This window comes from Peromyscus maniculatus, chromosome 4 (assembly GCF_049852395.1).
Source record: "Peromyscus maniculatus bairdii isolate BWxNUB_F1_BW_parent chromosome 4, HU_Pman_BW_mat_3.1, whole genome shotgun sequence".
NCBI classification, from domain to species: Eukaryota; Metazoa; Chordata; class Mammalia; order Rodentia; family Cricetidae; genus Peromyscus; species Peromyscus maniculatus.
The window spans coordinates 33183210-33205809 of record NC_134855.1 but is presented as its reverse complement, the minus strand read 5'-3'; the positions used below and the strand labels follow the sequence as shown (position 1 = coordinate 33205809).

General features: G+C 35.0%; 1 protein-coding gene across 2 annotated transcripts in view; it reads right to left on the bottom strand.

The window, feature by feature from the left end:
• The window catches only part of Galnt13 (polypeptide N-acetylgalactosaminyltransferase 13), a 577725-nt gene that overhangs the window by 45650 nt on the left and 509475 nt on the right, over positions 1–22600 (bottom strand). For both annotated transcript variants that reach the window (XM_006974228.4, XM_076569495.1), the window contains exon 10: positions 14121–14260. In XM_006974228.4, coding sequence (XP_006974290.1) covers positions 14121–14260 — 140 coding nt within the window. The remainder of the gene's footprint in view (positions 1–14120; positions 14261–22600) is intronic.

Sequence of the window (22600 nt, the reverse complement as noted above, 5' to 3'; positions counted from 1 at the left end):
ACAATGAAGGAAGCTCTCTCTATATGTTATCAAAGTCTTTTAAACATTAGAATATTCTGAAATTCCATCCAAATAACTAATTGATTCTTAAACTCCTATAGAATCACATTTTTTAAAAAAAGGAAAATAAATTGGATTTGTACTTGAGTTTATATTTTTAGATTTCTGTATTATATGTTCCATCTTGTTAAATAATAAAAAAATAATTACATTGCTTTTTTTCTGTGACTAAGACGGATTTGTACATTTTTCTTTATACCTAGTGCTAAACTTAATACAAAGTTTTTAACCCTACAAACCACTGTTACAAGCTAAATGCCATTTCATATTGCAAATACCTCAAAAGCAAGATTAAGCTGGCAAGTATAAACATATGTTACTGGTTTATAATCAAACATTGCATTAGTCCTGTAATCAACATAATGTTATTACACATTTGAACTGAATGAATATTAAAGTCATTTCTTAGTATTAAAGATGCTGAGATTTTTAAATCAAGCATAAATTGTTATAAAAGAAGTGGTGGAGGGGGGAAAGAATACCTGTGTTAAATAAATGAAGTATTTAAAAATCATTTTCTTTGGATGGAACTAGAAAATATGATCCTGTGTGAGGTAACCCAGACACAGAAGGACATAGTATGTACTCACTCATAAGTGGATACTAGATGTAAAACAAAGGATAACCAGACTACAACCCACAGCTCCAGAGAAGCCAGCTAACAAGGAGAACCCTAAGAAGGACACATGGATTGCCCTGGGAAGGGGAAATACATGAGATCTCCATGAGAAAACTGAGGGTGAGAAGGGGCAATGGAGGGTAGGGGATGGGGGATGAGAATATATGGGAGCGGGATGGTTGAGCCGGAACAGGGACAGAGTGGAAGAGTAAGGAAAGAAATACCATGATAGAGGGAGACATCAAGAGAACAGTGAGAAACAGGGTGCTAGGGAAGTTCCTAGGAATCCACAAGGATGACCCCACTTTAGACTTTTAGCAATAGTGAAGAAGGTGCCTTAACTGGCCTACTCTGGTAATCAGATTGGTGAATACCCTAACTGTTATTATAGAGCCTTCATCCAGTAACTGATGGAAACAATGCAGAGATCCACAGTCAAACAACAGGTCGAGCTCCAGGAGTGCATTCGAAGAGAGAGAAGAGGGATTTTATGAGCAAGAGGCGTCAAGATCATGATGGGAAAATGTGCAGAGACAACCAAACCAAACTAGTGGGAACTCATGAACTATGGACCAAATAGCTGTGGAGCTTCCATGGAACTGGACTAGGCCCTCTGCATAGGTGAGACAGTTATGTAGACTGACCTGCTTAAGGGGCACATGGTAGTGGGATCAGGATCCATTCCTGCTGCATGAACGGGCTTTTTGGAGCCCAGTGCCTATGAACGGAGACCTTACACAGCCTTGGTTCAGGGGGAGGGGCTTGGACTTGCCTCAACTGAATGTGCCAGGTTCTGCAGACTCCCCATGGGAGTCCTTGCCTTGGAGGAGATGGGAATGAGAGATGGGTTGTAGGAGAGGCTGGGGATCAGGAAGAGGGAGGAGAGGGGCACCTGTGGTTGATATAAAAAAAATGAACAGAAATTTTCTTAATATAAAAAAGAAAAAAAAATTCTTTATTCACCATCCAGGGTAGATATTTCTTTATTCACCACCCAGGGTAGATATTCACCACCCAGGGTAGATATTTATCTACCCTGATTCTGAGATTTCTGTACCTCTGTGTCATGTAAAGATATACATATCTTTATTGTATACTCTGTAATTACCTAGATATTGTTTTTCTACAAGGTTATTATGCATTGGTTACAATTTTTTTCATTTTTTCCAATTAATAAAATTAGAGATGTTTGATATAATTTTACAGAAAATAGAGGATATATATATATATATATATATATATATATAATTAAATTTTCCTATTTTGTGAACATTATTGTTAATGCTTCCTGGGGGTGCAAAAAAATCCTTTGATTAGCAGGAAGACCTCAATGATCACATTGGGTAAGATTTGGAAGTGGCTAAGATTCTCAAGCCCTCTTTCAATGGGTGGAAATTTGGTTCAGAATTACAGACACTTCCATCAAGAAATCTGAGCAGCAACCCAAAGGACAGAGAAGAACACACTGTGATTGTTCTACTGAAAGTACTTCCAAAAGTACACCCAAATAGGTTCGATTGTATTTTCAAGCTGATTAAGGTTTTTGAAAACTGAGCCAATAAGCAGATCATTTTCAAGATCAGCACATGCACAATAATTAGAAAGGTAATAATTGATAGGTAAATAGGTCTGTGTGCAATTCACATAGTCTAATAAATCATACATTATATGGTTGAGTTCTAATATCATATCTCTTGTAAATTTGTCATAAAAGACATACAAGATTCATGGCACTTGAAGAGATATAAGTTACAGTGTCATATGTAAAGTCACTTGTAAGGTTTTGTATCTCTGTTTGACAATAAAAATTTCAAAGCATATCTTTCCCAGTATATAATCTGACGGTAGCATTTTAAAGGAACATTAAATACAGTAAATAGGCACGTGACATTTGATTCTGATAAATTAAGTACAGAATTTTAAAAAACCTCCAAGTTTGGGACTGAGAAAGTGTTTAATTGTCTACTCTAATTTAGTTATGTTTTTATTTGTGAACTCATTACAATAAAATGACTTTTTTAAAAGAAGAATGCCCAAAATATATTGTCCTTAATAACAATTTATTATTGATCTACTATCTATGATATAGAAATTTGATTTCTGTTCTTTGTAATCTTTTATGAATTCAATGATTAAATCAAAATATTAAGAAAATTCACATCTTATATAAAGCACTGCTTGGTGTAGGATAATACAGAAATGAACAAAGGAAACATAATTTCTTTCACTGTGGAGTTTACATTTAAGTATGAAAGAAAGCAATAAAAACATATTCACAATATGTCAGAATATTAATATGTCTCATGGGAGAGGGAGAATTAGCCTTTCCTAAGGATGAATCCCCTAATTAGTTATTCAATACAAAATGATCAGCCCTGAAGTCATATACACATAAGCCACAGTAAACAGATTCACTATGCTGTATGCATATAATTTTTCATATGTGTGTGATAATAATAACCAAAGCAAAAGAGCCCATCAATCCGAGAGGGACTGAGGGAGAGATAGGTGGAGCTAGAGGAGGGAAGTGGAAGGTGAAAGTAATAAATTATATTTTACTTTAAAACATTAATTTAAAAGGCCTCATAAAAACACAAAGCACAGGAAGAGTAGACAGTGATGTAGGTGTCTGTTTACAAGGGAACTGGGAAAGACCATTTTAGTTTTCTGAGATAGCAATCCTAATCCCATCTGTGCAAGAGCAACCCAGACAGGAGGATAGCAGACAGGTGCCCCTGCAGTTACAGAATACCGGAATAACAGATTAGCAGCTGTGGCCTGGGGCAGGGAGCAAGGAGCAGGCTACACAAGTGTCCAAGACTAAATAATGTCAGCAACCCTGTGTTCTCAGTACACCCGTGCACAGTAATATCTTCCCGTGGTTGCTGAAAGTGGGTTAGAGACAGTTCAGGAAGCCAGAAAACAAGTATGTTGAGAGATGTGACTGGGCTAAAGGGTAACAGGGATCAGGAAGTAAATTTTGGAACACTTTTTCTTTTCAGATGAATCCAGAAGAGATTTCAAGTAGCTTGTATATGAGCTAGGAAACAAAAAACAACAGACATTACAAAATATCTCCAGTTTGGATCCACAGAAATGGACAAAAGATGTCCTTAATTACTCAAAACAATATTCTGAGTTCATATATGTGCAAGGCAATCTTGTGGTCTCTGTACTTGAAAATGACTTTGGTGAATCAGAAGTCCTTGCCTGGCAACATATGGTTTTGAGGTTATACAAAATGCTGGTCTACTTACTTCCAGGATAAAGGGTTACTTTTGAAAGGTCCAGTGACAATCTGGTTTGCTCCTTATCAATTTTACAAGAATGAATATTCCTAGACATCAAATTGTCTTTACTGCCTGAAAGTCTAATAGATGTTTTTGCCTCAAAATATCTTGGTATTTCATACTATGGAAAATACTGTGTATACTATTCCTTTTCACAATAAAGATTCAATTTTCAGGACTGGCTCCTTGAATTACATTTAATAATGCTCAGTTTTCTTCACTAGGGTGATTTTTACATTTACGAAATGTTGCTTTGGGTATTATTTATTATCTTCTATGTCTAACAAATTTTATCAAAGTTAAATTTTCTTTGTCATTTAAATTTTCCTCCTTTTCTACCCTTAAAACTATAATGAATTTTTCTGTTAAGGCTATGGATATTGTGTTCTTAGTTGTTAAGCACTTACTTCAGAGATTATTTGTTCTTTAATTTCTATAATTTCCTATATTTTAGTGATGTATCTTAGAGGTTTGCTGAATTTGGATGTTATTGTTCTTTTCTATATCACAGTTTACAACACTTACTTTATGTTTTAGTTACTTCTGAATAATTAGGTTGCATCTAAAATTTCAACCTGTTTGCAGTATCTATAATGATATATGCTGCTGATTATAGAGTTGTTTAGCATTCACTCTTTTGTGTAATTTTTTCAAGTTATTTTTTTCTTGCTTTGCCTCAATTCTATTTTCCTTAACTTTTAAGTGGGAAGGTTGATCGGGAGTCATTTCATACTTCATCTGGAGATTTGTCTTCTCTGTACTTTTAAAGATTGTCTATTTAAAGCCTCTACTGTTATTTTAATATTTTAGTTGTTTTTTTTTAACCTTTCATTGATGTGTGATATTTTGTTTGTGTTCTGACAAATAAAGCTTCTCTGGAGATTAGAGGATAGAGCTAGCTACTAGGTAACCATAGAGGTCTGGAGGTCTGTACAGAGAGGAAACAGGAAGTGATAAGGCTTGGCAGAGAGAAGTGATAGAGTGGGGGTGGAAACAGGATCTCAGCACTTTTGGTTTGAGGATTCAGAGAGGTAAGAAGTCGCTAGTTGCTGCTGCTCTGCTTCCCTGATCTTTCAGCTTTTACCCAAATCTCTGACTCCTGGTTTTTATTAATAAGACTAATTAGGATCATGCTTCATTTCATATTTTTAATTTTTTTGTCTGAACCTCTCGTTTTACTTTCCCTTTTGTCCTTTCCTCCTAGATTTTGGCTTTGTTCTTTGGTTTCTCTTAAAAGGGGGACTGCAGGGAGAGAGTTTCAAGAATCCACAGGTGACACAATGCTGAGACCCTTCAGATTATAAAGTGGAGAACTCACCTGTATGTGAAAGGCCCTTCCCAGGTTCAGCTACTATTTTTAAATTAGTGGGAAATAATTACTCCTCAGAAACTGCTGGAGTTTGGAATTATCCTGGCCTAATTTCTGTCTGGCCCCTCATTTCTCCTCCTGGTCTGCAAAGATGACAATGTCATGCCAGTGATGAATGTGGCGCCTCCTATTTTGGAGTCTGTGAATCTACCTCATTGCTTCATTTTGTTGTCTAATTCATACCATGTTATCTTTTCTTTTTGTTTTTCTTTCGAGTTTTTATTTTTAGCCTTGTCCTGGTGATCTTCTTGTTTAAGTCAGATGATGTCATTTCAAAAGAATTCCAGAACAGTTCTATTTTTATTAGTAGAAGCCTGTCCTATTTTTGAAGTTACAACCATGCTTTTGGCTTCTTAATTTATGTGCAAGTAGTATCACTTGTCCTTCCAAATGTAGCACAAAGTGGTTATTGTATCTGAAATAGAGTGAAGTCTGTCAAGCTGGGAGAATAGAAATAGATATGGATGGCTGGTTTAGAAAACTTGTCAGAATGAACTTAGATTAATGTTTGCAGGGACAAATCAGTCTGCAATCTGTGCACACTTAGAGAAGCTGAAGCTAAGCCTTTATATTGGTTTGTAAAGCCAACCCATCTCTACCATAATAGAAGTCACTTACTTATGTGTGCCTACCTATTACATGCTGTGTTAATTTTTCCCTTCTGCCTTTGTCACTTTGTCAAAAATACCTAAACAAAGTGACACAGAGGAGAAAAGATGGTTTTCACTGATGGTTTCAGGGATTTTCTTCCATCGTGGTGGAGCCAGTGTGGATGAGCAGAGAAGCTCGAACATGGCAGCCAAGAAGCAGAGAGATCACCTACACTGCTCACTTGCCCTTTTTTCTCTTTCATTTCATCTTCTATCCCCAGCCTGTGGCTGGTGCAGTCCACATTTAGGAAGACGTTGCTTTCTACCTTACTCTTTGTAGAAATAAAATGTACAGACAAACCCAACGGTGTGCTTCATTAACCTCCTGGGAGCTTTTAAATCTAATCAAGTTTAAAATCAAAAATTATCTACCATTATGCCAATGAAATGACAAACATTGAACTAGTATTTTCACAAGTAATGAATATAGTAATTATAGTGAAGTTGGCAAGTGCCAGTCTTGACTTTCCAATAAGTGAGTATTATTAAGGAGACCTGCACAGACAAGAAAAGAGCTATTATTGATCAGAGGCAATGAAAGACAATAATTATAATTATATAATAATTATAATTGTCATAAATCATTTAGAAATAGAGTTTGGAAACCAGTTATGTAGACTAAAAGAACAGCCAGTAAGATGGCTCAGCAGGTAAAGGCATTTGCTTCCAACCCTGAAGACCTAGCTTCTATCACTGGAACTTACTTGGTAGAAGACAATAGACTCTTAGAAGTTTTACTTTAATTTACATAGACATACTGTACTGTATGTGATTGTAAAAACAGAGACCCACAAACAACTTGGTACACAGTCAAGTGTGTGCTTCTAAAGGGAATCACTGGGAAAGAATTGGACAAGGTCCTAACCTGTCACTGATGTTAGTCTTAAGAAATGGCAATCAACCAGTAAGGAACTTTATCCATTAAGAATCCCTTATATGTGTGTTATATGCTCTACATCAAAATAACCAAAGTACTGTGGAGTTTGGAGGTGTAGTATTTCTTTGACTTATTTTCTATGCTGTGATATGTCAAACTATGCTTTGATGGCATAGCATAAGACCAAGGCACACCTCATTTTAATTGGTTGTCTGCTTTGTGGTTTCTTTGTTTACACATAATCTTTTATTGCTTGGAAGTAATTCCTAAGGATAAAAATGAGAGTATTGTTTTGTCACTTTATTGCTGATGCTGGAAGTCAGCAAGCCATTACACAGTTTCTTGTGCACACAGAAGCCCTCTTAGCAGTAATTAGCTTTTATTCCCTCAGCTGGATTGCCAAGAGGAGAGTTAATCTAAACATGGAGGGATTGTCCCCATCCCACCAATCAATCTTTACATTTAAAATCTCCATTCTAAAAATAAAGGATAACATCACTTACACTTGAATAAGAACTTTAGAAAATATAAATCACAACACATTTATCCTTTAATTGGGCATAATCTAACTTATCATTACTTAACACATATTAAATACTTATACCGACTCTGTATTGTAATGTTAATCTTATAAGTGCTTTGTTGCATATATATTAATTGTAATATAATATATAATGATAAATTTATTGGATCAGAAGGATACACAAAGAGTTTATGTATTTTACAAGCCCAAATTTACATTGCTCACATCCCAAACTGTATATAGTTTATTGTAGCTCTAAATTCTCAGAAATATGAAATATTTCACCTACAGATGTATGTACTCATTTATTCTAAATGAAAATTAGCTTCTGGGTCCCAAAGATTTTAGAATTAAAGTATGGCTAGAGAATACCCACATTTGTGTGTCTGACCTAGAATGGGATGTTATTTTACTGGGTTATCTTATTAAAGGGTCAAGAACACTGTGAATCTATAAATAAATCTGATTACCAAGGATGGTAAGGCTTTAAGCATTTTAGCTTCCACACTTGTTAGTAACTGAATTTAGCCATAATCCCTGCAGCCTCAGAGCTTTATAGATGTCTATTTTTATCTATTTAGGTTTGCTCTTCAAAAATATTTAAGAAATATAATACCATGCATATAAGGACATTAACTAGCTGATGTGGTTAAAGGACCTAAGAGGAAAAGTGCTGAGGTCAATGGCACAATTCAAAATACACAGACCAATGCCCAAACGTGTCCAGGCAGCATGCAGATGGAAATTTTAAGTACCAAGGGTTAAGTCACTTGGCTCCAGAAATCCTGCTTTTAACTTCAGATAGTCCTTTGTTCCAAATATCTCACAATAGATATAGAATGCCACCCTGTCAAAGCTCAAAAGTTTGGGCCAACATACTGTTTTAGAAGGTTATTTATTTTAATCTTGTATAGGAATTAGTCCTTATATTTAGAATGTCTGAACCTGTCATGTTAAATCTACATAAGCTAAAGAGCTACTTAAGAGAGAATTTAATGCTGCAAAGGGCTCAACCTCCTTATTCCATTATGATCTGCTTACTGAGTCTAAAAGGCACATGCTGCATTAAGTTACTTAAAGGTTTGAGTTCAAAGCAATTGCACAGCTTTTAACATCTGATTGTCAATTGCACATAATTTGTGAGCTGAGTAAAGTAATATTTCAATTATCTGAGTAAGATATAAACATAAGACAGTAAGATAATAATGTCTAACATCAATAAGTTTACTCATGTTGATTCTGGTGTTGACATATGATAATCATCAAAAGAATGAAGAAAGCTATAAAGAAAAATTGATTGATGGGGAAATGTTTGCTTTTATCAACATAGAACAACATTAAACATATGGACCTTTTACAAAACTGAAACTATACAAAATGTTAAATGGTTAAAAGGTCACTAGAAGTTAAGGGAGAAGTACATGATTAGATTAAAAAATAATTTGATAACAAATAGCTTCTACATCGGACGCTTTGGAATGCTATTAGAGAGAAAGTCCCTCATGTAGAATGAAAGATATGACAGGGGGTAAGAAAGAAAAAGCCTCAAATCATGACTTTTGCTCATTAGCAGTTTAACACTACCTCATTATCAAGATGCCCATCTTAAATTATGTATACATGGTTAAGTGAAATTGAATTGAGGAGAGCTTGCTGAATTAGCCTTTCTGTTTCCATGGATACAGATGCTGTGTTGGATTTCTTTGGAACTTGGTTTTAAAATGGAAAACTACAGTACATTAATATCTCAGGAAGCTCAAAACTTATTACATCTCAAAGAAGTTTTAAACTTATTGGGTGTTTGAGTAAGACCATGGCATGCTATGTAGCTCATGTGGGGCACTTTTGAATCCCACTGATTTCCTTGTTCTGTTTGATTGCCTCTTCCCACCCCTGCATCCTCTCTGTTTCAGTAGAATAGCTCTAGAGTGAAGGGATTTGGATTTGTCCATTTCTTTTTAATTTAGCTTTGCGTTCTTAGCACAAGAAACAGGACTCAGGCTGGTTGGTGGTAATGCACGCCTTTAATCTCAGCACTTTGGAGGCAGAGGCAGGAAGATCTTTGTGAGCTTAAAGTTAACCTGGTCTACAGAGTGAGATCCAGGACAGCCAGATCTGTTTCACAGAGAAACCCTGTATTGAAAAATTAAAAAAAAAAGACTCAGATTTTATTTAATAAAAATATTGTAGTGAATCAAATGCAGTTATTTTCTTTTATGTATGATTATAAGAAAAGTATAAGGTATGGTGCTAGACTAACAGGCATTTGAATCCTGACTTCAATAATTAACTTGCTAAATGATCTTTAGACCAATCACACTAATTTCTATGTAACTATTTCTTCATTAACTAAAAACAACAGCAACAACAACAACAAAATGCCCTACCTAGATTGAGTAAAATATTGTCATTTGAAAAGAGTAAAATTAATGGAAGCCACTAGAGTAGTGTTAGAACAGTGACAAATCAGCTTTAAGGGATGTGAGCCTTCCCTTGACTGACTTGAGGTCTTGGGACTTTTCTTAATCCACAATGCTACTTATTCTATGTACATTGCAAAGACCTCAAATCAATCACTGATTTTTTTGAGAATATTTTTATATCAAGTTTAGGTACTTGATTTACTACAGAAGATAAATAATTCAAACTCACCACACTACTGAGAGGAATTTGCCTATACTGAATTTTACTTTAAAAGGAAGTCAATTAGATTTCCTTGACATGCACAAAGCCTACAACTGAATTTTTAATTTTGATGTAAACATCTGGTTTTGTTTAATCAAATAAACTTCTCATCTTTTCAGGAGTAATTTGGTGGCCCCAGTGAGTTTTCCAAAAGTTCTCCTTGATTGTCTCCACCAACATGACTAAAAGGGAGACAGTGATTTCTTATAATGTGTCATTGAGAAAGTGGGAATAATAGTCTATATCTAGAAAAGAAATACCACTCTTTTTAAATGTTAGATCGAATTTCATGATTAATTAGATTTTTCAATAAAGAGATGAGAATATTACACATTTTTATAGAGATTATCAGTGGATTATCATAGCTTGTGTGGGAGGAGTGTCCTAGTTTAAAATGCATTTTCATACATTCTGAGCATAAATCTCTGTGAAATCAATGTTAACTTGCATATATTACACATTAGAAAGGAACAGCTACAATATCCTCCCCTGAAAAACAAAGCAGAACTAACGAGTGACTGAAATCACCCATGTCAAAATTTGTATTACTATACAAAATATTTTCATTTACACAATCCAAGGTAAATACATGGAAACTTGGATTCTGCACAAGACAGAAATTTGGCCAACAGAGCAATGGGAAGGCTCTTCACATTAGTCATTAAAAACAACTCACCTCCACTCAATTTGAGCAAAATTTTCTTTCATTGTCTTCTTTCTATAAAGTATGACCACCAAATATACTAGATTGAACCTGGTTAGTTATTATATATTTTACTATTATGATCTACAAAATGATCATTAAAAACTAAACTCATTTATTGAATATTTCCTAAATGAATTATTTGTGGTCAAATGATTTTATCATAATCAATATTAAATTAGTTTTGAATCAGAAATGTGTTCAGTAGTAAGCAGGAAACTACAAATAGGGAGCATATATCATAAAGGAAATAAATCATAATTTGAGCAGTTGATTCTTATGTATATATGTGTAATTATGAAGCCAATTATGTACATTGAGTAATTAAGTATTTTATAAATGTGAATGGTACACTCCTATCAATATCAAATCCATTTTATAACACTAAGATCCAACTTACATGTTTCACTTTTCTGTGCAAAATTTTCCAAGGATATTGACATTTATTGTGTCTTACTGAAACAGATTGACTATTGGAACAGTTGAAGGAATCCATATATCTCTATTGATCCAGATATTTAAAGTAATTTATAAAAAATCAGAGAGCCTTCATCCAGTAACAGATGGAAATAGACGCAGAGACCCACTGCCAGACACTGGGGCAAGCTTGGGAAATCCTGCTGAAGAGGGGGAGGAAGGTTTGTAGGCACCAGAGGGGTTAAGGACATCACAAGAAAACCCACAGAAACAACTAATCTGTCTCGTAGGAACTCACAGAGTCTGAACCAACAACCAGGGAGCTTGCATGGGACCAACACAGGCCCTCTAAATACATGTGACAGTTGTGTAGCTTGATCTACTTGTGGGACTCCACCAATAGGAACAGAAGCTGTCCTTAATGCTTCAATGGCTCTTGAAAACCTACACTGCAACCGTTTCAAGGCAACTGGCTCAGACGATACACCTTCACAGACTACTCCATAATTCTAAAATTTTCTTTGTGTCCCCATAAGATACAGCGCTCCCTTCCATCAGGAAGTAGTAAGAGAAGCTATGCCCAAATTCCCAAATATACCAAGGTAGCTTTGGAGATGGAATGGAATTGGCTCACTCCCTCTCTAAACCCAGACATATTGCTTAAAAAAAATAAGGTTAAGAGATTCTTATGTCCCAAATCAGAAGAGCCCTCTGGGACAGAGAAAAACCAATATTTTTATTTAAGACAGGTTGATTATAAATACAATCTCTTTCTAAAGAAGAAAAGGGGATATGATATAGATATGATAGGATAAAAAGGTAAATTGCTGAACCTATTTTAAAGAGCAACAACTTGTGTAAAATGTTTTACATTTGTATAGATTTTAGTTTATTGATACAAACATAAAGTTAATTTTGTTATACTGGGTGTATATTTCTACTCTTGTTTAAGGTGTTATGTTTGTACAGCTCATTTAAAATTGTAATGGATAATTTAAAAAGAGATTAATAATTAGTCATCTATGATAATCATACTTGTAGCCATATTAGTTAAGTCTTCTAGGTATACATAGATATATTTCAGATAGATAGGTAATCTTCAAACACTTCAAAGATCTACAGAATATGACATTTAAAATATTTTTAAAACTTCAGACTTTCTGGACAGTAAGACATGTCTGCTCCTGGCACCACTGATTTACTTCAGAGAGGAGGATGGGCATTGAAGAAACTCCATATGGAGTTCATCTTCACCTTGGCAAAAATAGCCCTTTGGGCAAGAAACTGTTCTTGCCTGGACTGCTTGATTGACTGGACATGCAGGACCCATAAAAAGATGACCACTAAACTTTGCATGACAAAATCGTCCTTCAGGTTCCTGCTTCACAGAGAAAACTGCCAGACATTCTACAGGACACTGAGAAAAATGACCGAGAGACTCTAGCCCTGTGGGCTGAAGACAGATGCCCCAACTTTACAAAGGAACATTAGGTGACTGTCCAGGCTGTCATCTGTCTCTGTCTACCCTGCAAGACTCCCGAAAGTTGCTTTCATCCTTCTCCCATTTCTCAGGTAATATTATATCCTTCTGAGGTCTTTGATGTAGTTGAAGCTAGATAGTTACAATTTTCCTTAGTTATGATAAAAGATAAGTTAGATATAAAACCTTGAAATCACAAATATAAAATAGATAGGATATCTTCTTTAATATTGTAACTGTAATTCTTGCTCGATAATTGTTTTGTTATATGTAATTTTACTATGTTAAAGTTAAAACCTTCCTTTTTAAAAAAGAAGAAAAGGGGAAGTGCTGTGGATATCGCTCTGTATAAATAAAACACTGATTGGCCAATAGCCAGACAGGAAGTATTGGCGGGACTAACAGAGAGAAAAATTGAGGAAACAGGAAGGCAGAGGGAGAGACTCCCTGCAGCCGCCGCCAGGACAAGGAAGATGTAAGGTACCAGTAAGCCACAAGCCACGTGGCAAAGTATAGACTAATAGAAATGGGCTGAATATAGGAGTAAGAGCTAGACAATGGCAGGCCTGAGCTAATGGCCAAGCAGTTTAAATAATATAAGCGTCTGTATGTTTATTTTATAAGTGGGCTAAGGGACTGCCGGGACTTGGTGGGACCTGGAGAGAAAATTCCAGCTACAAGATAGCCTTGTCCAGCCTTAATACAAGGGGAAGTGCTTAGTTTTACAGCAAATTGATATGCTATATGTTTATATCCATGGGAGGCCTGCCCCTTTCTGAACAGAAACAGGAGTAGTGGATGGGGGAGTTGGGGAGAAGGGAGGTAGGGAGAAAGAATGGAAGGAGAGGAGGGAGGGGAAAGTCCAGTCAAGATGTAAAATAAATATTAATGAATTTTAATTAATTAATTAAAAAATATAACTGATGACAAACTTTTCAATCTCATATCTTGTTTTGGAAATACATTTTATTGTTCAAATATATTATTGTATCAAAATTTGTGGCTACATAGTGGTTTACTCAGTTTTGCTTTCAATCCAGATAATACTAGTGGTTCTAACATTCAGAAGCAAAAGCTTTTGGGAGTTCACAGAAAACAATTAAGAGAATAAGTTTAATTGGCCAAATCACAGTATGTTAGTGAAGAAACAAGGAAATACTGTTTGCTCAATCTTTAACTTCCTCTTTCTTTAGAGTTTCCTAAATTGAAGACCTTCATGGTCCTTGAGAAAAGAGGGAGAGAGAGAGAGAGAGAGAGAAAGAGAGAGAGAGAGAGAGAGAGAGAGAGAGAGAGAGAGAGAGAGAAAGAGAGAGAGAGTCATTTAAAATAGATCCATTTAAAAACCCTTATAGTATATTATTCATAACATGAAAAAATATTGAGCTCCTTATAAATTGCTCCATTTGCAAAATATATTTATAACTTAAGCAAAATAAATAATTCATACCTCACCAAGTGAGTAATAACGTCTTGGGATCTGGGAGTCCGGATAGATGTTTTCTAGGTACCAAGAAAAAGGCTTACACTTCAGATTTTCCCTTAGTGTTTTTCTGACTGACACATCTCCATAATCCACTTTGACAACACCTGGAATGTTTCAGAAAAATACAAATCAGTTTGTGCTATTTTAGTACTATTTCAATCTGTTTACTAAGCTATCAGTTTTCTTTAGAGTTCCACAAAACTCAAACACATGTACAGTTGCCACTAGCTGGCTTTCTCACTACCATCCAATTAGTACACCAAACAGATATAGAAAAATGGTTACTTTATTGCTTATGACTTTTGAAATGCAAATGTTTGTTGCAAAGAACTTGTAATTCTTAGATTGAAAAAATCATCAGCTAAATATAAACTGGTGTTAATTTAGTATCTAATAGGCAAAGCTTAACTATATAATGCCTCTGTTTTTACCTAATGAAAACTTCATTGCTTTGTTAATGCTCATATTTTCCCTATAGAGTGATTTATTCTCCATCAGAAGAGTTTATGGGAAATTTATGTAAATATGTTCTTCATAATGGACCATACATATGCTCTATTTTTCTTCTTGTACTTCTATCTAAGCTTACTATAGACTGTGTTTATTATTTATTGATTTTACGAGCCATCAAACATCACCTCAAGGCCTTGGAAAAATTACTAAATAAGTAAACATTAAGAAACTAGCATAAACAATGGAAAGGAGTATATTTATCTATTCTGCTCTATTTTTTTAATCATATAACTTTATTTCAAATATCAACATACCATTTGAATTAAAGTAACTATCTCACTGGTGGTCATAGAAAGATGTTTTCTTTCAGAAACAAAAACAATAATACTATGAATTTCTATATAGGCCATACAATATAACTTGATTTGCTCATTATTTTTCATATTAAAAACAGCATTTTACTGAAATGATTAAATAACTGTGTCAGGATAGCAATTATTTATTACATTATTTTGTAAATATCTCAATAATTAATTTACTTATTTAAGGTCAGTGACTATCAGAAGCTAACACACACACACACACACACACACACACACACACACACACACAAATCTAGTATTTAAACTATTGTATCCCAACAAAGAAGCAAAGCCTGTGAGCCACTGTAAAGTAAGCAACAATTGCTTAGACACCCGGTTTCTGTGACAAGCCCCATCATCAGGTCACAGCTTTCAAAAGCAACTCCACTCCAAAGCCTATTATCCACTGGCTGTACATCCTTTATCTCTTGAGAATCTTTCTGATTTCAAAATTAAATGCCAAAGTATTGCTGTAGAGCATTCTGATGACACTTCAGCAGTAAAACCAATTCCTTGTAAAAGAAATATTGATTATTTAAACTGGTCTCTGTAAAGAAAACATCATTGTTTTGTTTCGATTTTTTTAAGAAACAATGTCTGTCTTAAAATCTTTTTATCCATAAATTCTAACATGATGTAGCCTTGAAATAATGAAACTCAAAAATGTCACATATTGAAAAAAAATGATAAGGGAAAGAATGGCATATTGTAGTAAGAGTTACAGTGGTTAAAATTAGATGAAACGTAGCCTTCAAGATTATAAAGGGGTGCTATCAAGTCTAGAAAGAAAGCACTCAACCCTCCCTGGCTTTCATTCTGTAGCAACTTTAGTGGTCTGGGTTCATTTTTGTGGTAGATAAAGCTAACTGAAATGATTTATTTAATATCCACACTCTCATTTTTCAGAATTATGATTGAGTAGTACTGACTTCAGGATTTATTTTCCAAAAAAAAAAAAAAAAAGGTTTCATTAGTGGTTTTCTGAATAAATGTTATATTTGAAGATTTATTTGCATATCAACTTAGAATAGATCAGAAACAGTACAAATACTCTCAATGGATTGGATAAGGAGTAAAAAAAAACCCAAAAGATTATTTAGAAAAAACACCTGCTTTTGAATTTGGTTTTGTCTTACATAATTATGTTAAAGTAACTTCAGAAATGCATATTACTGTAGCTTATCTCAATAATTTGGTAAGTTATTTCCCTCTCTACAGCACTTCTCAACCTGTGGATCATGACCCCTTTACCAGACCTCTATCTCAAAAACATATTTACATTATGATTCATAACAGTAGCAAAATTACAGTTATGAAATAGCAGTGGAAATAAATTTATGGGTGGGGTCACTACAAGCATTAGGAAAGTTGAGAACCACTGTTCTACAGCCTTACTTTTCTACTTAGAAATGAAATACTACATAGAAACCACTAGGATCCAGCAGATGCTACAACTTCACATTCTGAGAGTCTTCCAGTTAGGTTGGGACGTTTGACTGGGTCTGATCAATAAACCATTGGAGTTAGGGAAATGCATTCCTCGTGGTCATAAAGACTGAAGAGTGGCTATAAACTTCTCCAGCTCTGCATTCCTCTACTGCAGGGGTAGTAGTGGCCTAGTATTCACTGGTGAAATGACAAGGTAGCAGGACTTTTTCATGTCTTCATGATTGTCTGACTATATCAGTGACTGTGATATAGAACCTGGATGAGAATATTCTGAGTACTGTGGTTTGAATCATCAACTCACTTTTTCCCCAAACTTGTATCTCTGAACCAAACCTCTCCAAAGTCGTTCACTCAATGGTTTCTCCAGCAATGTCACTGTGATTTTTATTAGGCATTTCAAACTCACAAAGACCAAAGCTGACCTCTCTAATTGCTTTACTGCCTAGGCTCTCAATTTCCTTGATTAACACAAATATCTACCAATTTCTCATGGCAAACTATTAGAAGTAATTATTTATTGTTTTACATTCATGGCATATTTTCTGCCTTTTATGGCTTCCATCTTAGACCTACCATTACAGTTACCTCTTAACCCATTCCTAATATCTGAGATACTTTTATTGATCATTTGTTCACTACTGCATGCACTCAAGATAATATACTTAACGAACTAATCGAATACCATTTCCCAACTCAAAAGATTTCAGGGATTTTCCATCATAATAATTGGACATCTCTGATCATCACCTGAAAATCATCATGAAATGTCTCATTAGTGGTATACTGCATTGGTTTTTTGTCATTGCTTCTCTTCAGAAGTGTCTAGCTCACTCCCAGCCAAAAGCTTTACAATTATCTTTCTTTCTGTCTGGAACATTGATCTGGGACTTTTGAGTTGTCCTCTACCTGGTGTATGTCTTTTCTCAAACTTTGCTTTTCCAGGTTCACCTTCATGCACTTTTCTAAATGGATCACTTCCTCTTGTCCATGTTCTATATCCCTCACTTGCTCAGCTTTCCTCCATTATACTCATTAGGACTTATTATAATACTGTTTAATTTGATCATTGCCATTAAGAATCTGTGATACACTATTTCATCTGTTGAAGCCTAAAGTGCCTCATTATTAATATGTTACAGGATACTATGAATACTAAATATTTCCTGGAAAATGCCTAATACAGTAACCAACATACAGCAATACTTACTATGTAATACAGAAAGCTAAAAATATTAGTGTCTTTTTCATGTTTAACATCCAAGCTGTCCTCTATCATAAACATGAGTTTTCTTTGAGAAACTATTCCTCCTTGATTTTCAATTTGTGTGAGACAAAACTCCTTTCTCTCCATGCCCTTTTAACTTCATATAGAGACACAGACTAAAATTATATCACCAGAGAATATTGTTTAAAATGTTGTTAGTCCAGTTCATACCTTGGAGTTTGCATTTCTTACAAGCTCCCAGGGCATGTTTTTCAGGCCAGAATTTAAGTGGCACTTAAGGCAATCAAGACATACTATTATTCAAACTTGCATACAACCCAATCTTCATTAGCTCAGTAAAGGGCCTCTGAAGCACTCAAACAAAACTAACTACCTAAACAGATGAATAGAAAAGGAAAGAAGCATACTCTGAGAAAAGTTGCGCCAACTACTAGGAAGTTGAAGTTCTATTTTCTCTGTACCAGTAAATGTATAGAGGAGTTTATCCTGAAGATTCAGAAGCTGTTGTGTAAGTGGGTCTCAGACAATAACATCCATGTAGGAATAAGAAAAATCAACACACACCTCCACAATATATCTATCTAGTCTCCATAAACACACACACACACACACACACACACACACACACACACACACACACACAGGAAATACAAGGGGGAAGGGAGATAAAGGAAGGGAAGGAAGAGGAGGAGAGGAGAAGGGAAGGAAGTCACACTACCTTTGATTACATTTTGCCAGAAAAGATATGAAGAAAATAGCAAGGGAAGAAAGAAACACACTGTAGTGAAATTTAGCTAAATAGACTAATACAAGGGTGAGAAATTGGTACTGATTATGTCTTAATGAATTAGTACTTTTCAAAGAAACTTAAAAAACTTTCCAGGTTTTATGGCACATCTTCCAATGAGGTTTTCAGGAACTCTGGGAAGGATTTGACAATGAGGTTAAAATTGAGTTAAAGAGCTATTTAAATTATTGAGATGTTTGCATACTTGATTAATAAGTAAATGATATCACATAGGTAGGCATTTAACTTTTTAGTTTTTGGAATTATTTTATAATTATATTCCTTCCTTTATTTCCCCTTCCTTTTCCTTCCTCTAACCCCTGCCATGTACCTTCCTTGCATTCCTCAAATGTATGTTCACACACATACTCACTCCCAGATATATAAATACAACCTGTTCAGTTCTTATAATGTTACTTGTATATAGATAATTTCAGGTCTGATGATGTGGTATTGGATAACCAATTAGAGGACTTTTTCCAGGGAAAGAAGATAATTTCTCCCACTCTCATCATTCCTAAGTTATCTATAGTTCTTTGTTGCAGGTTGGTGACCCATGAGATTTCCCACTTCCCAGTTAGCATGTCTGTTGTTTGTCTTTATTCAGGTCTTGCTTGAGTGGCAATGTTCTTGAGGCTTTATGGGTATACCTTTCCTGACATTTGTATGAGACACTGTCTCACAGCAGACCACAAACTTCTTGCTCCTCCAACTTTTAAAATCTTTCTACCTTCTATTTCATAATGTTTCCTGAGTTTTAGATACAGGAGTTGTGTGGATTGTTTTTATGTGATAAAACGTTACCTAGTGAGATGCTATACATACACCAAGTTACTCCAAAATGTGAGCCAGCAACAAACCAAAGTATGGATACAACTTGGTGAATCAATGATGTTCTGGGGTTACTTACAGGAACATGAATAAGGAGTTCCTTACTAGAACAGAAATGACTCAAAGCCCACCCCAGCAGGGGTAACAGTTCACAAAACTGGGAACCTGGAGCACACTGCATGGCATGCACTTAGCCCAACAGGTTCCAGGGTGTTATTTCTACATGACTCAGTTTGTCTAAACCTCTTCCAGGGAGCTCAGCTGGTTTCTGCTTCTTCCCGCCACCTGGTCTGCTCTCTGAATCTTCTTTGCAGTTTGACTTGTCTGAGTTGCTTTTGCAGATTGCTTATCTGAGAAGGACTCTCACCATTGTTGTTTACTCTGGCAGGGAGCAGCCTACTGAATCTGATCAGTTTTAGGAGTTTCCTGAAGCTATTTTGAGTTGTTTTCCTTCATATTTAAGGAACTTCTCTGCAGGAAGGAATGTGTGTATCAGTTGATGCTGGACCTGGCCCAATTAATTGTTTCCTGAATTTTGATTGGCTGTGGTTTTCTGTAATGGTTTTCCTATGTTGCAAAGAGACATTTCTTGATGAGGGAGGAAAGCTACACTAACTTGTGGATACGAAATGCAGTTAAAAATTATGTTACTTTAGTAAAATTGTGGTTGTAGGTTCTCCTCCAATTCTATAACCTTCTGGCCCCAGTTAGCTCGTTTTCCGGTATGAGGCACGATTTACCTCTTGTTGACTGGCCCCAGTATCCAACTAGAGAGCTGGTTACACCACTAGGATATTTATACCATTAATGCATCCGCGTCGGTCATTGTACTTCACAGACATTATAGATAGCTAGGACTATTGGATTTTTTTTTCCCTCAGAAATTCCAATGGTACCTCTGGTACCATAAAAGCTAGTCTCTCGGAAGGAGACTTTCAGGTCAGATCCAGCTTGCGCTTCCATTTCATGTGTCTGAAGCTCACTGTTTCTTCAGCAGTAGGGATATACCTTCAACCTCTGTGAAGCAATCGAGGGCCACACCATTAGCTTATGTCCTGGGAGTCTCTTGGACTTCCCCTGACCAAGAACACTAAAGGGGGCTTCTCATACCTAACATTAGAATTTTAGCCTGTGGATCTTGGGGCAGCTTTATTAGAACCGGTTAATAGATTTTATTAATAACCTGCCCTTCATTATTTCTAAATGTGTTGTTTAGTAACATCAAATTCATATACTTTGAGCAATTGTGGTTCAAATTTTTAAACAGGTGTTAGATTGAAAATCATAAATATCTCAGTTAAGTTCTTCCCCAGTGGATAGTTAATAAGTGTTAGAGATTGGGTTCCCTCTTTTGCAGAAGACAGGAGGACAGAATGTCTTAATTCCATGTTAAACCTTGGAATGTTAAACATGTGAATGTATTTTGCAAAATCACTAGAGTGGAGGAAAAAGAAGTTGTTTTTCTTGAGTACAGAATGTTTAAGTAAATCATTAGTGCTCTAATTGGCAAAATACAATTTACAAATTAAAATTATCATGTGAGACTATGAAAATGTTAATAAGGTATAGCCCCACATACACTAGTGTTATTACAACTAATTAAAATAAAATACATGAAACACCAAAAACTGACTTAAAATATATGATACAAGAGCTATATCCCCATTCCTCTCTATGCCCAACAGTCGAGACTATGTAGCCAATCAGAGTTGTATGAAGTAATGTCATATTAACTATGTATTTGCCTATGCAAGGAGTAAAGCAGTTAATGTTTAGGTGAAGAATTTATTTTTGATGTTTGATAACTTTAGAATGAACAGAAAACAACCTTTTATTTTGTTATTTACTTTGAGAAATTACACTCAAAGCATTATGAATAGAGATTTGCACTTTTTTCTTAAGTGAAATAATAACAGTAAAAGATATTTTAAGGCCTATTAATGATTATCCTATCTTATATTACTTAGTACTATACATCAGAAGTTTGCTTTGAATTATGGTTGTTTTAATTCAAAGCTTCTCACTTAATCCACTCTGAATTTATCCTTTCATTATGTATATGAAAATGACTCAGAGTTCTGAACACTCAGGATGTCACAGGACACATCTATAATAGCATGTTAATTGTCTCAGCTATAATGCTGTAATTATATGTTTAATTCATATTTCCTGCTATTACCATAATTTTAGTCTAGTGATCATAATAAACTTTACAGTGTCTGTAGATAAACAATATCCAACTATCAAATAATGGTTCAATGTATTTAACTCTGGCTCATATTCATACATAAAAATTAGAGAAGGTCTTGAGGCTGAATTTTCTAGGTCATCACCTCATACATCAGTTCATTTTATTAATAAAGATATCATAGTCAGTAAATTGATGAAAAATTAAAACATAGATGTGTACAGTAGCTTTTTTAACCAAAGATCATTTTGATATCAGTTGAAACAAATGGACTATAAATTATGCTGTCTCTAGATATAGTTTCTGTCCTCAGCTTCAAGACAGGGTTCCCCAGTCATCACCAAAAACACAGAGTGCATACTGGCATGCTGGTCACAATATTAATCTACCTGGGAACTCTCTGGGCTTCGTTGTGTTGTTATAATTTGCATATATATTATGCATTAATTTTCCAAAGTTTTTTAAAATAAGTTATAAGTTTCATATTAATTTCAAATAATACCCATGAGTGGGCTATGAGGTCTCAAATACTCAAGCCAGGCCCAGTCTCTCTCTCTCTCTTACTGCTGCTTGTTGATCCAGAAGTAGACTCTTGGCTCCTCCTCCAGCACCATGTCTGCCTGTGTGCCACCGTGCTTCCTGCCATGCTGATAATGGACAAAACCTCTGTAGACAAGCTCCATTAAATGCTTTCATTTATAAGAGTTTTCATGGTCATGGTATGTCTTCACAGCAATAGAACATTGACTAAGACACTTATAATTGAACATTAAAAATATTTCCAATTTTATATTTTATAATCAAGAAATTTGTACAGTTTTTATAATATCCTTGATTATTTCAGAAGAATAATTTCTAGAAAGAAAATATTATAGTTCATGTACTGACTTTAGGCTGTAGGATCTGTAGGATCTGACACTTGAAGCTTCAATAAACCATAAAGATTATTGGAAAAAGACACTCCATGCTGAACATGTACAGTACTTTTGTGATTCTTCCCTGAAGTACAACCTTAATTACACTGCATTTATATTAGAATTATGAGTAATTTAGAGATCATTAAATGGGTATGAAAAAATACTTTCAATTATATGATGGCTCTGTGTTGTTTCATGTCAAGAACATGAGCATATGCAGTTTGATATCTGT